The 15075-nt window shown below is 45.0% G+C and overlaps 1 protein-coding gene across 5 annotated transcripts in view; it reads left to right on the top strand.

The window, feature by feature from the left end:
• Positions 1-15075, top strand: part of Ptpn13 (protein tyrosine phosphatase non-receptor type 13) — a 178070-nt gene that overhangs the window by 118307 nt on the left and 44688 nt on the right. For 3 of the 5 annotated variants that reach the window (XM_038346696.2, XM_038346705.2, XM_038346681.2), the window contains 8 exons: positions 2779-3236; positions 4177-4323; positions 6239-6332; positions 7443-7528; positions 8225-8387; positions 10938-11152; positions 11277-11375; positions 14229-14563. In XM_038346696.2, coding sequence (XP_038202624.1) covers positions 2779-3236; positions 4177-4323; positions 6239-6332; positions 7443-7528; positions 8225-8387; positions 10938-11152; positions 11277-11375; positions 14229-14563 — 1597 coding nt within the window. The remainder of the gene's footprint in view (positions 1-2778; positions 3237-4176; positions 4324-6238; positions 6333-7442; positions 7529-8224; positions 8388-10937; positions 11153-11276; positions 11376-14228; positions 14564-15075) is intronic. The other 2 variants (XM_038346688.2, XM_038346715.2) reach the window with 1 other exon arrangement.

The raw sequence follows: 15075 nt of genomic DNA, 5'->3' as shown, positions 1-15075 counted from the left end.
GTGTTCCTCTCCTCTTAGTCCCGTGAGAATGAGCCTTGCTGTCATTATGTGATTGTTGTAGTTACCTAATACTTTCCTATAAAGTCCTGTGCAAACGTCAACTTGAAAATGAAAAGGAAAATGATAAGCCAGACATTTGGTAAAAACAAAAAGACCATATTCTTGCTGCCGCTTAAAGACTACACAATAGTGCCCCTCATCCTGCTCCCCTCGACCTGCCTGCCCCCCCATGCTCCCTTCATCACACAGAATTGCTAAGAAGGTTGGTGAGGCCGGCACATCGTGAAGCTCTCAGCCTGTGTGTGGTAAACAGTGCCATGGGCAATAGCCAGCCAGTCCACAATCTCTGCTGTCCAGATTTTCCCTTTGACCAAATGCCCTGAACAGAGAGCAAATGGTGAAAATTAGTACATTTCAGGTACATATTAAGAACGTAAATGTCTGTTTTGACTGTTATTATTAATTATATTTTTCAAAAATAGCAAAATGCTAGGTATAAGTTACCTTCGTCCTTGAGATGCCTTACGAATATGTTAAAGAATTTAAAATTAGCCTGGTATTGTGGCACGTGCCCGTGAACCCAGCACTTGTGAAGCTGAGGCAGGAGATTGCCACAGGTTTGTGGCCAGCTTGGGCTTCATTGCAAGACCCTATCCCAACAAACTGGAAAGAAAAAAGAATTGAAAATAGTTCAGGTAAATGCTAGGTATAATTTAGACACTGGGCTGAAAAATGGAAAACGAAACTGTCGTGTGCTGAGCCACTGCGTACAAAAGTGTAGCTCGGTCTGCGGTTTCCTCTTGTATTCAGTAACTGTTACATATGTGTGGATATATATGTCATGCGCATTTGTAAACATTATATAAGCATTTGTATACTGTAAATACTGCACACTCCAACATAGCATAGGCAAGAACCGCTACTCCTAAGCCGCCTTGTTGTACATGACGGAGCAGCTGCAGATGGAAACTGATAGAGAAAACAGCCAAGATCTTCCCAAAGCAGAGCTTTGAGTCCCATCTTTCTCCAACGCTTTAGACGAGGGAATGTGTGAACTCAGAGTACATCCTCTCCCCTAACTCCACCTCCACAGGAGTTTAATTTTCTTATAACAGATGCTTTATAGGAAAGGTGTTCGTTTGTTCAGATATTTATTGAGTGTGTAGAAAGTCCAAGGTACAAACCCTGCCTTCGTGGAAATTAAACTTTTATCAGGCAGATGAGTACCCAGATGGACAGATGTTTATCTGTGCTTCAGGAAGTCAAGTTGATAAAACAGCACTTGACGGGAGCCTTACCTAGTGTGGAAGCCAAAGAAGACTTTTCTGTTTGCTTGCTTGCTTGTTTGTTTGTTTTATTCAAATTGAAGAGTGACTATGTAGCGTTTGTCTCTAGGCAGCTACATTAATTTTATCATGGTGTGTCACTGTGACATGGTGCCACTAGTGTCACTTCCACCAAGACGAACCTTAAACAGGCCAGACGCTTACCAGTGTGTCCTCCAGGCTGTCTGTCCCAGTTATGTCACCAAAGAGAGGGTTTTGTCTCGGTCCGTTTGGTGCTGCTATAATAAGTACCCTCGCCCAGGTATTTCTGTGGGGATAGTTTTGTAAGACAGTCTCACTTTGTAGCTCAGGTTTGCCTGGAATTGAGTATGTAACAGGCTGTCCTAAAACAGCATCATCCTGCCCTCACCCCCAGATTCTGGCATTAAAGGCAGGTACCACCATGCTGGGCACATATCTGTTTCCAACGTCTGTGGACACTGGAAGCTGAAGCCCAAGGCCCTGCATGGGAGCGGGAACAGCTTGCTAAGTGATCTCATGGTAGAGCTTTCGCACAGAGATGTTGGAGTCGCCGGGAAGCCATGCTCACAGTGGCAGTAACCCACTCGTGGGGGTGGAGCCACATGGTCTTATCACCCCACCGTAAACTGCCCCAGTCTCCAGCACATGCATGCAAGTGCACATCCGTGTTATTGTGGTTCTCTCTCCCTCTCTGCCAAGTTCTTTAAAGTGACCTGTTACTATGAGCTTAATTAATGTAAAACATGTGCACCTCATGGGCACATTTGTGTTATTGCAGTTCTCTGCCAATTTCTTTAAAGTGACATATTAAACTGAGCTTAACTTGTGTAAAACACAAAATTTGTACTAAAACTCCACTCCATTTCCTAAAGGAGACTGTCTGATGTATATGCTGTCTTCTCTGCTATTGGTGTTCGTGTGGTTCATAGATGTCTGTAGAAGACACACAGAAGCATTCTCGCTAGAAACAAAGCATTCTAACACTAGTCCATGATTCTGTCTCTTGCATATTCGTACATGCATTCAGGTTTTGACAGGTGTTACAGATTTACCTTGCAGAAAATTTATCAATTTTGAACTTCATGAATGTATCCATCTTCCAATGTGACATTATATTTTATATTTTAAGAAATATAACAATTCATTTTATTTTCTGGGCATTGGGGCCTATGCCTTTAATTTCAACACTCAGTAGGCAGAAGCAGGAAAAATATCTCTTGAGTTTGGCGCCAACCTGGCCAACATAGCAAATACCAGGCCTGGTAAACATAGTGAGACACTGTCTCAAAGAAATGTGTGTGTGTGTGTGCGTGTGTGTGTACATGCATGTGTGTATGCCCATAAGCCATGTGTGTATGTGTATGCATGGTTATGTGCATGTGTGAATTTTTGTGCTTGTGTGTTTGTCTGTATATGAGAATTGTGTCACTTGAATTATTGTGTCTTCTTATTGTTGGATCTTAACTTTTAGTGCCTTCTACTCCTGTGCATTTTGCCAATGGGATGAAAAACTACATGAAGAAACCTTTCTATGTTCTGGACAGTGCTGCGGACCCTGCAGAGGACCAGCCCTGGCCACGAGGCACCCTCAGGCACATCACAGAGAGTCCTTTTGGGCTCTCCGGGGGCCTGCGGGAAGGAAGCCTCAGCTCCCAGGACTCTAGGACCGAAAGTGCCAGCTTGTCCCAGAGCCACGTCAATGGCTTCTTGGCTAGCCACTTAGGTGACCGAGGCTGGCAGGAGTCACAGCACGGCAGCCCATCCCCGTCCGTAATGTCCAAGGTTGCAGAGAAGATTTTCTCCGACAGTAACCGGAGCAAAGCTAAAAGGCCAGGCCTTTCTGACACAACTGAGCTCTCTGACCATGGAGATTCTGACATAGACGATGCCACTTACTCCAGCAACCAGGATCATCAAACACCGAAAAAGGCATGGTTTGACGTTAATGCTGGGTGGGGTCACTTTTTTCATTTAACAGTGCAGAAAAGTGGTAAATGTATTAGAGAGTCATATAACCTACTAAATGTTTGAGTGACTCTGGAAAGGAGGAGCAATTTACAATGGGGTGTTAAGACCATGCAGCTTCACCCCCATGAGTGGATTGCTGTCAGTGTGAGCTTGGCTTCACTGCTGCCTTGATGCTAACCTGCAGAGAAGCAGAGGCTTTGAACACTAACCCTGAAAGAGTTCTGCTCAGATTAGGATGCAACTCCTATAAATTAGTCATCGCTTACGTATTTAACACATGTCAATAGGGAACTCCTAAAAACTGCTTGTGACTAGTTCATGGGATGGGCAGGTGGGTTGCCGTGGAGACTAAGTTCTTCTGAAGTTCTAAGGTGACAGTAACAGCAGAGGAAACAGCTCATTCTAGGAATGATAGAAATATAAACTCACATTACAGGAAGGCTCAGAGGGGAAGTCAGCTTTGTTTCACAGAAATACAGTACCCTCACGAGCCTCCTGCCCTCAGAAATCAAGCTGAGCCAATGCTCCCTTGTCTGGACTGAATCTTCAGACATAACAAAGTAAGGTAGGTTTAGTCCACTGGTCAGTACCGACTTTAAGGAGCATGGGTGTGCTTCACAAACTCAGGAACAGAAGAGGCCAGGTACACAGCTGTGTGGTTTTAGGTGCCCCTCTGCCTTGTCGAGCTCCACTTTCGGGTGTGAGTTCTCTGAAGAATAGAATCAGACTGCCCTGAACTGGTAGTGTCCAGAAAGATTCTTGGGCTCTGTTTGATATGTTTGATACATTCTGTTCCTTAGTGCTTTGCTTTAAAAGAAAAATTTCCCCCGAAAATATTTGTTTCCACTTAGAGTTCATTTTGGCTCTAATTAGAAATCTTCTTTTGTGTTTCTTTGTTAAGGAACCTACCTCCTCCATGAATACATCCAACAAAATGAGCTTTAGAACCTGCTCTGCGTTACCTCCTAAGCCTGGAGAAATCTTTGAGGTTGAACTGGCTAAAAATGATAACAGCTTGGGAATAAGTGTCACGGTACTGTTTGCCAAGGTTTTCACATTTTCTCTTCTTCACTTCCAGAAGTCTGTTGTAGCCCAACTTGAAAGTTGAATTATTTTGCTTCAGATAGGACATTTGTCAAATGTTTCCAAAATTGAAAAATTGACTGTCTTAAAGCTTTTTATAAAATTTGTGCACTGTTTTCTATCCTCGTGGTTGAAAACACCTGCAGTCACCTATTCTCCATTCGTCTCATACTTGAGCATGTTTCTTGTGCTACTCACAGCTGCTGCGTGAGTGTGAAATTGGGAGCTGCTGTCTCTTTATCCCATGAATGACTAAAGATCAGGATATTTATATGATAATTCTCTCCAAAACACATACTGCCTTATTTAAAACTTTCATCAACACATTGAAAACCTGAAAATGAGAGGGTTCAGAACTGTGAATATATCTTTAATATAATGGAACTATGTACATAAGCTATTTGATAAAATTACTTTGGAATTCTATGTTATTCCTGAATTGCAGCTTTATCATTAATCACATTCTAATCAGGATTGTGACCTCCTCAGAGCAAAGCCTAGTTCCTGCATTTAGACTCCAGAGCTTCCCTCTCCCCTCTGCGTTCTTTATGAATTACATCATTGTTTTATGATGAAAGAATAATATGTTTTCATGAAAAGTAGAAAACAATCTACTAGACTTTACTTGTAGCATTTTTAAAAAGCGTCTCAGGATCTGGAGATGTGGCCCAGTGGCCCAGACTACTGGCTGTTCTTCCAGAGGACGCAGGCTGACCCTAGCACCTTCATAGTAGCTCACAACCATCTCTAACTCCAGTTCCAGAAGATCCAGCACCCTCTTCTGGCCTCCTTGGGCACCGTACACGAGCCAGAACACTTACACACATAGAGTACAAAACAACAACACAAATTACTTAGCCAGGTGGTGGTGGTGCTCACCTTTCATCCCAGCACTCAGGAGACAGAGGCAGACGGAGCTCTGTGAGGTCATCTATCAGTCTCATCTAAGAGTGAGTTCCAGGACAGTCAAATACACAGAGAAACCCTGTCTCAAAAGACAAAACAACAAGAAAAACTGGCTCCCAACTATAGCCTAGCACTGGGAACAAGAGGTGGAATCCAGGGCTTACTGATCTATCTATCTATCCATCCAGGCAGTGGGTTCCAGAGAGGGACCCTACCTCAAAAATTAGAGAAAGCAGTTAATAAAGACACCTCTAGCCTAACATGCACACACACACACACACACAACGCGTGTGTGTGTGTGCTTGCACACATGCACACACACTCATGTGTGCGCACACATAATCTTTTCTAAGAAAGCCTTTTCTGTTTGTTTGCTTTAGGTTTTTTTTGTTTTGTTTTGTTTATTTGAGACAGAATCTGTCATGTGGCCTTGCCTGATCTGTAACTCAACAGTGAAGACTAGGCTGGCCTGGAACTCACAGAAATACACCTGCGTCTGTCTGGGATTAAGGTGTGCACCACCACTCCCAGCCTCCTTTAAGATAAAAGAAAAGCCTCTTTTTCCTTATCTCAAGGGGTTTGCTCTCAGATTCACAAATACAATATACACTGGGCATTTCTTGATAATTTTGTTTTTACACTGATCTTCCATAGATGGACTTTGTTTTCTGCTTGCTCATAATGCGTGACTTAGAAAGGAGGGACAGATCCTTACCTAGTCAATATGTAGCATATTCACACTTTCTGAATTCAGTAAAGAGTTGGGAATTGGGGAGGAGAAAGAGAACAAAGGAACAAACAGACTTTGCTATTGGAGCACTTTAGCTAACAGTGTTGCTGGGTATTTGAATAACTGAACATAGTGATACAATGTTACAGCTTTCTCTGATGACTGGAACCCTTTCTAGGGCTCACCTGTGAAAGCATGCACATGTTTTCATGTTAACACGTGCTCCTTTGTCTTTTCCGTGTAGGGAGGTGTGAATACCAGTGTCCGCCATGGTGGTATTTACGTGAAAGCCATTATTCCTAAAGGAGCAGCAGAGTCAGATGGCAGAATTCACAAAGGTATGATGTTTATATGGACACAGGAATTGCAGCACAAGTATAACAATAAATAGAAATTAAGGCCAAGGTGGTGCTGCACACTTTTAATCCCAGCACTTGGGAGGCAGGAGCAGGCAGATCTCTGAGTTTTCAGCCCTCTGCATAGTGAATTTCAGGTCATCCAGGGCTGCATAGAGAGACCCTGTCTCCAAAACAGCCAGGAAGGAAGAAAGATGACATTACAGTGATGAGAACCTGGGCTCGCGTACAGACGTTTAGAAAGCGCCTGGTGCCGCAGCAGCAGGTCATCCTCCAGCCTGCTCCGCAGCGGCAGCCATGACTTCTTCCCCCTCGGCAGCACAATGCAGACAGGACGGCTGACAGCAAGTGTGGCATGTATGTGACTGTCTCGAAGGGCCTGCTGGAAACGCGCTTCTTGTCTGTGCGCTTATACTTCCACTTCTTTCTTCATGACTTAAGGGCGCTGCTATAAATCTGCGTTATTCTAGCCAGGCAGTGATGCATACCTACAGTCCTGCACTTGGGAAGCTGCAGCAGGGGTCGTCACACGATATGGCCAGCCTGGACGGAGCAGGCCGCACTGTCATAGCGGTTCCTTCCCACGTTCTTTCCCATTATCAGGAGTACTTAACAATGTACGGTTCTCTCCACATTTGTCTGAGTCTCTCTGAAGCATGACTTATAAAAACTCAGAGACAGAAATTGGGGTTCAGTCTAAAGATCCAAAAAGCAAAACAACCAGCCACTGGTTCTTACCTCGACCTCAGTCCGAAATGGTGGTCCTGCCTCCAGGAATCTCAGAATGAGACTGTTTGAGAGCTGTTCCTCCCGTTCCCTAATCCTCTCTAGGGCTTGGATTAAAGGCATGCACTGCCTGTTTTCTATGACAAACTAGTGTGGCTACTGGGATTAAAGGTGTGTGTTACCATTACCTGGTCTGTAAGGCTGACCAGTGGGGCTGTTTTACTCTCAGATCTTCAGGCAAGCTTTATTAAAATACAATTGAAATGCCACTACATTTCTCCCAGTGAAGAAACACTGGATATTAAAAACCCTATAGATTTTTTTTTTAACAATTCACTTCTTTTGAAACAACTTCCTAACTTACAGGTGATCGTGTGCTCGCCGTTAATGGAGTCAGTCTAGAAGGAGCCACCCACAAGCAGGCTGTGGAAACACTACGAAACACAGGGCAGGTAAGAGATCATTGTAGCTACCTACTAAGAGAACAGCCCACAGCAGTGTGGAGATAATATCAATCTCGTTGAGACCTGTCAGGAAACCAAGGCAGGCAGCGCACCACTGTGTTGCTCTTGCTGTTGTCCCACCAGTTGGGAAGCACAGATTCCCATGAGCGTCTCCACCAAGAAGCCGATTCTGGGCAGTGTTTACTGCTGCTTTAGCCAGTAGCTGGTGGGAAGGTGTGGAGACTGTATTTTCAGATCTTTCACAAACATCTACAAGTGTCTATAATCATTTTTCAACCTAAAAGCTGGTTTCATTGTGTTTAAATATCTTTTCAATCAGGAGTTGAGCAAATTATTTATAATGGTATTTATAATTACTGCCCAGTGACTTTGGCCTAGTACCCAAATTATCTATAATACACACACACATATTATTATATATTATAGTATATATACACGTGCATATAACATATATGTGTATATTTGACATGTTTTATAATAGTTTTTCCTCTTATTCTCATGCAGAAAATAATCTTTATTTTGAGACTTTCAGTTCCTTTTTTCTGTTACTATGCTTTTTTGTCTGGGCCTGTATTTTGGTGTACAGTTGGTTCCTTTATTATAATCTCCAACTACACAAAGTGCTGGAACTTAGTCCAGCTTACTGGTCTTCTCAGGTGACAGTGCCCTGTTCCGTTTTCTCAGGTGGTCCATCTATTGTTAGAAAAGGGGCAGATATCGACATCTAAAGAACATGATCCTACAAACCCACAGTGCGTCTCTCCCGACCAGGATGCCCCAGGCCAATGCCCAGAGAAGACCGTGCAGAAAACAGCTCCTGGCAAAGACTACAGCTTCATGACTGAAGGTCAGGCCTCGCCGTTCCGGTCCTGTGACTGCAGCTCTCAGTCTGCCTAGTGCATACTTGAGTCTCTGTTCTTGTCAGACTTGTAGAGCTCAGGCAGCACCAGCCTGACCAAAACACACTTGAGTGTTTAGGGCGATGAAGTCATGCCTGAATGTGGTCACTAATAATACCTTAAATAGCTGTCAGTATTGTTACACACAGCAGTAATCTATCCTGAAATGTTCATCTGGTTTGTTGAGGCATGATTCATGTCTCATTCATAAAAGAGCAGCCTTCTCACTGCAGAGAGCAGGATGTGTATATATAGTTGTCAAATTTTAAATGAAATTCAGTAAGGAAAAATTAAGTATTAATAATTGATGAGAATGACTTCAAACCCAACTGCACCTTAAGGTTTTGTTTGTTTGTTTCAGGTTTTGATTTTGAGAGAGGATCTCACTCCATAACTCAAGTTGGCCTTGTTCATGGATAACCCATGTCGGCCTCATTTCCCAAGTGTGAGGGTTACAGGCGTATGCCACCACACCTACCTTTAATTTTTTTATGTTTCTCTTTAGGGTTACCCTGCACAGGAATCTGTTTAGATCTTCCAATTGCTGTTCTTCTTAACAGTGTGCCAGCCTTTATAGCCATAATAATAATTAGTAATATGCCAAGAAAAGAAGGCTGATGCCTAATGAGTTTTCATGAGGCTGGTGTGCCCTCTGCTCTGAAATCCTTCAAGCGATTCATGCATTCTTACTCTAGAATTGGTGGTGGTCATATGCAGAAATGTCTTCTCTTAGACCCTGAATGAGTGTGAAGCCTAGGGCAGCCCAGATCTGTCTGACCTGAGCCGGAGGTGCTGTCCCCGCGTCACAACACTCTCACCCCCTCTGGGTCGTTTTCTTCTGCTTTGAACTCTGTTCATGTATCTTACGTGTGAGGGTTTTCTGGAATGTCATTATAACGTATTCAGGTTAATATAGGCTCCACAGAAGCATGGCGGCGTCAGCTTACTCTCCTCACCCCAAGCTGGCATTTGTTCTGGTGTTCTTTTTGTTGTTGTTGTTATTGTTGTTGTTTATTTTTTGTTTTTCAAGATGAGGTTTCTCTGTGTATCTTGGCTGTCCTAGAACTCACTCTGTGGACCAGGCTGACCTCACATTCACAGAGATCCACCTGCCCCTGCCTCCTAAATCCTGGGATTAAAGGCATGCGCCACTATGCCCAACTGTTTTAGTATTCTTAATGTCTCTCTTCATACCTGAATTTCTTGTGATCCCCCCTCCCCTTTTTTAGCTTAGTGTACCCTCTTGAAACACATGACATTGAAATACCACTCCACTTAGAGAACCTTGGTTTACAAACGCTTCCCATTTAAACAGTCAATTCGAGTTTTATGAATGGGTTGGGGAAACTGCTCAGTCTGTCATTGTCTACAAAGCAAGCATGAAATTCTGAGTTTGTAGCACGAATTCTAATTGGTCTTAATAATAAAAACCCGGAGTCAGATATCAGGGTGAACGCTGAAAGATGAGAGAAGTAAAGGAGCAGCCAGCGTTAGACGTCTCACCTCTACTGGATCCTTAGAACGAGGGGCCAGATCCTGGCTCCATGAATGCTCAGACTCAATGCTTGAGCTCCTGTCTCTCCCACCTTATATTCCTCTCTCCGCCCAACCATATCCCTTCCTGTCTTCACCTCCCTAGTGCTGGGATTAAAGGCATGGGATCCCAAATATGGGAATGAAAGGTGTGAGCCACCACCGCCTGGCTCTGTTTCTCTTTAGACTGGATCAATTTCACATAGCCCAGAGTAACCTTGAATTCACAGAGATCCGCCTGCCTCTGCCTCCCAAGTGCTGGGATTAAAGGTGTGCACTGCCACTGCCTGGCTCTATGGCTAACTAGTGCCTCGTTCCATACTCTGATATCCAGGCAAGCTTCATTTGTTAGATCACACCACACCAGCACCACATGTGAAAACTGGGCATGGTGGATATATCTGTAATATTAACTGGCACCAGTACCATATCCGTGAACTCCAGGGCCAGTGAAAGACCCTGTCTCAAGAAACGAAACAGCAGGTAGAGAGCGGCAGAGAAGAGCACTCGGCGCCCACCTCTTGCTTTCGTACATGCATTCACACCCACACTCCACACGCATGCACACATCACGCCAGATCACACACATGCATGCATTCTCACCCACACTCCACACGCATGCACACATCACGCCAGATCACACACATGCATGCATTCTCACCCACACTCCACACACATGCACACATTACACACAGATCACATACATGCATGCGTCACACACATGCATCCATACACACCCACACTCCACACACATGCACGCATCACACACAGATCACACATATGCATCCATTCACACACACAATGCACACACATGCACACATTGCACACATACCAACAAATTAAAAAGGTTTCCTAATGATAGGAAGAGTGTATGACTGTGCAGAAAGTTCCGATGAAAGTTTTTCCGATGATGTTTTTCTGTCTATATGTACACACACTTATTAATGTTTAACTTTCTTCCCTAGATAATACATTTGAGGTCAAACTATTGAAAAACAGCTCGGGCCTAGGATTCAGTTTTTCTCGAGAAGATAATCTTATACCAAAACAAATCAACGCCAGCATAGTGAGAGTTAAAAAGCTCTTCCCTGGACAGCCAGCTGCAGAAAGTGGAAAAATTGATGTTGGGGATGTTATATTGAAAGTGAACGGAGCCCCGTTGAAGGGACTGTCTCAGCAGGTGAGCCGTGGTCTTGGACGGGAGCAGGTATTTCAGTGCTCTGAGGATGGGCCAGTGGGTGAGCTGTCTACTTCCTGCCTGTTTATCTCCACCTTCCTTTGCCATCTTTCCTCACACCCTCCAGGAGGTCATATCTGCTCTCAGGGGAACGGCTCCTGAGGTGTCCTTGCTCCTCTGCAGACCCCCGCCCGGCGTGCTACCTGAAATCGATACTGTGTTTTCGGTAAGGCTGTGGGATACTAGCTTCTGTTGCAGATTATGGGTCGAGTGGTGTGCTAAGCAGCATTTGCTAGCTGCTGCCGTCGTTTCCTCATGGGTTGGTGCACTGGGTTTCACACCCCCATACTGAACGAGGAGCTGCCATCGCGGTCAGACTCTCCCTGCACACTCCGTCTTTGCCATGTCATCCCTCCTCTCTCCACTCTTCAGTTCTGAACTTCTAGAGAGCTGGAGTTTCAGGGATTTGCTTTCTAAGTGTAGCGGACTTGCAGACAGTGAGTTACAAAGTGTTGTGTCCGTCGTTCACTGAGTTAAACAGAGAACAGTCCTTCTCATTTGGACGTGGGTAAAAATGAGAGTTGAGCAGCACCTGAGGTTTGTGCCCTGCCCAGGTTTCTCAGGAACCTTGCTGCTATGAGCCTCCCTTAGTGCCGAAGCCGTGGCTTGTCACAGTGTAGACCGAGTAGTGGTAGAGGATTTGGCCCTGAACGGCCTTCTCTATATCCCCTCTGCAGCTCAGGAAACAGTGGGGAAGCCATGGCTGGGAAACGGTGCACAAGACTGGACCAGCCAACAGTCAGTCATAGATGGGAGGGACTTATGAGGTTCCAGCCCTCCCTGAGGGACTGGTTGTTTGGTGGGTGTTGTTTCTTCAGTGGTGTAGCCAGCCCTGGAAAAGTCATCCATGCCCCAGTGAGTGACTTCCCACTCGTACTTGGACAAGAAACTATTTAAACTCCATGGGTCACACACACACAAAGATGGCACCAAACTAAAAAGGGGACTTGTTGAGAAAAGGGTTCAAGCAGGGGAGGGGGAATGAGAGATGGGAATCGGATAGAACTGAGAAAAGCTCATTAAAGAAGTCAATGAGAATATTTGTGTCCCTTAAAAAGACTCAGAAGCTAGAAAAAGGGCTATATTTATTTCTTCTATGTCACAGTAATTTAAGAATCTAAAAATGTGCCGGGCGGTGGTGGCGCACGCCTTTAATCCCAGCACTCGGGAGGCAGAGGCAGGCGGATCTCTGTGAGTTCGAGGCCAGCCTGGTCTACAAGAGCTAGTTCCAGGAGAGGCTCTAAAAAAAAAGCTGCAGAGAAACCCTGTCTCGAAAAACCAAAAAAAAAAAAAAAAAAAAAAAGAATCTAAAAATGTGTTCTGATGGCATTTTACAAGAAAATCTGCCTTTGGTCTGTCAGCTTAAAGGGGGCTCTGCTCCCAGTGGTGTGTTCTGGGTCTGGAGGAAGAGGAGACTGAGCCAGGGATGAGGCCTGTGAAGAGGCCATAACAGCAGTGTTTCTGGAGCTTTCCATTAGAAGTAGCATTTGAAGGAGCCACACTGAAGGGACTGGAAAGGGCACAGACCACTCTTGCAGAGTCTGCTGCCAGCTGCCTGAAACTCCCAACGCCAGGGGACCACACGCCATCTCTGTACTCCCCAGACAGGTGCATACACGCACACATATGCACACACACACTTAGACACACTCAACAAAGACTACATTGATTTGAAGCATCAGATAGGATGGGTTGAATATAGTACACTTGAGTACATCAAGTGATCAAGTATTTCTAGAAACCAATTTAGAAATATTTTAAAAGGCCTTTGAAAACATCCTATGCACGACAACCTAGACAGCTGTGGAGAAGGCAAGTCACGGGGGAGTTTTCATGCATGCAAAGAGGCTCGCCGAGATTTCTGATAGTGCAAACAACTGTATATCCAGGAATGGAGGCTGAAATAAATGCAGCCCTCCATAAAACTATGATAAACTCATGGTGCTTCCAAAGCACGTTTTAAAACTTCAGAACAGAGCAGGAGAGAAGGCTTAATAGTTTAAAACATTTGCTGTTCGTCCAGAGGATGCCAGTTCAGATCCTAAGACCCAGGTTTAACTCCTAGCACCCACATCAGGCAGCTCACAACTTGCGGTAACTCCATTTCCAGAGGACCCTTTGCCGTCTTCTGGCCTCTGGGACCTGCATGCATGTGGTGCATGCACAATGCATGCACTCAGGCACATATAAAGTCATAAAGCGTCAAAGAACATACCAAATTTTTTTAACATAGAAAATATTCATGATAGAATCCTAAATTTTGAAAATGGGATGCAAAGTACAACATATAATTCTAATTTTAAAATATAAGTCAAGGTTGGCAAGATGGCTCAGAGAGGAAAGGTACTTGCTCTAATAGCCTGTCATCAGTGGGATCCCTGGATTTCATGTGAAGGTGGAAAGAGAGACCTGAGTTTATAGAACTTTCCTCTCCACTCCACACACATGCTATGGCACAGGCACACACATACACACATGCACACATACAAATACCACAACACGGACACACACATGCAAACACATACATACCATGGCATGGTCACACACATATACACATGCACAAGGACACATGCCGTAGTGTGGGCACACATGCACACACACTTGTCATGGTACCCACACCGCACACACACATACCCCACACACAAAGGAAATAACTAAATTTTGAAAATAAAATATAAATCAGACTGGTGAGATGGCTCAGCAGGAAAGGGCACTTGCTGCCAAGCCCAAGGACTTTGGAACCTCTCTTGGGGTGAAGAGAGAACCGATCCCCAGCTGTGCTCTGACCTTCACTCCGTACTGTGGCATCTCTGCACTGCACAGCTGTGCGCAGTAGTCGTCCAGCTCCAGCAGTTGTCATCTTAGAGTGCTCTTCTTGAAGAGCATGAGCTGTGCGCACTGTCAGAATACTCACAGTTTGTAGAAAGGACCGCTGCTTAGCAGGTCCATCGTCAATGGACCGTTTCTCAAGGTAATGTATATTGTCACGCTCTGATGTCCTTCCATGTGTCCCTCTCAGACCGCGCTCCACTCTCCAGCACAAGCGTTTCTCAACAATAGTAAAGAGGCTTCTCAGCCGTCGCCCTTCTCCGTGGAGCCGGGTGCCAGCTCGGACGAGAACGAGCTGTCTGGGAAGTGTCCCTCCAGGAGAGAGAGCTCCAGTGACAGCAGCATGAGTGGAGAGGACTGCTCTGCGAGCGCTCCAGCCAAGAGACCACATGTCACCTTGTCTTCAGCGCTGACTCAAACTCTGAATAACAAGGTGTCCCAGGAGCACAGTCAGCAGGAAGAACCCACATGTGCCATGTTTTACCTCCCTCGGAAAGTGCCCAGCAAACCAGAATTTGAGAACAGGTATTGCCAGGGATGCATGGTGTCCAGACCACCCGGTGGTGTAGCAACGACAGCAGCCATACGAATTGTTCCAAGAACGTGACATCTGGTGGGCTGGAGATGTGGCTCAGTTCCCAGCACCCATACCAGGCAGCTCATAGCCTCACAGAATTCCAGCTCCAGGGGATAGGGCAGCCTCATACCCACGCACATACGTGTAACATGATAAACACAGGTTTTTTAGCAGATGGAATGCCTGTGGATTCAGCATGGTTAGCAAGCGGTGGCTTATTAGAGGTCTTGTTGATGTGTCTAACAGTTTTAGTTAGCTCTCAAGAGCCAGCAGATGTAAGTTCTCCAGACAGCCAGTGTGATCCTTGCTTCCCTCTTGAGCATATTTGTTAGTAATTAAGAAAGTGGTTCCCCAATACAATTTAAGCAGAAAGAAAAGAGATGTATTTAGGTAGTGGTACTAAGAGAGGTTAGAATTACAGAGGGAGGCAAGGAAGATTTGCAGATGACAAGATCAGGAG

The sequence above is a fragment of the Arvicola amphibius genome, chromosome 1, assembly GCF_903992535.2.
Source record: "Arvicola amphibius chromosome 1, mArvAmp1.2, whole genome shotgun sequence".
NCBI classification, from domain to species: domain Eukaryota; kingdom Metazoa; phylum Chordata; class Mammalia; order Rodentia; family Cricetidae; genus Arvicola; species Arvicola amphibius.
The sequence above is the reverse complement of the archived record's forward strand: the minus strand, read 5'-3'. Positions and strand labels throughout refer to the sequence as shown.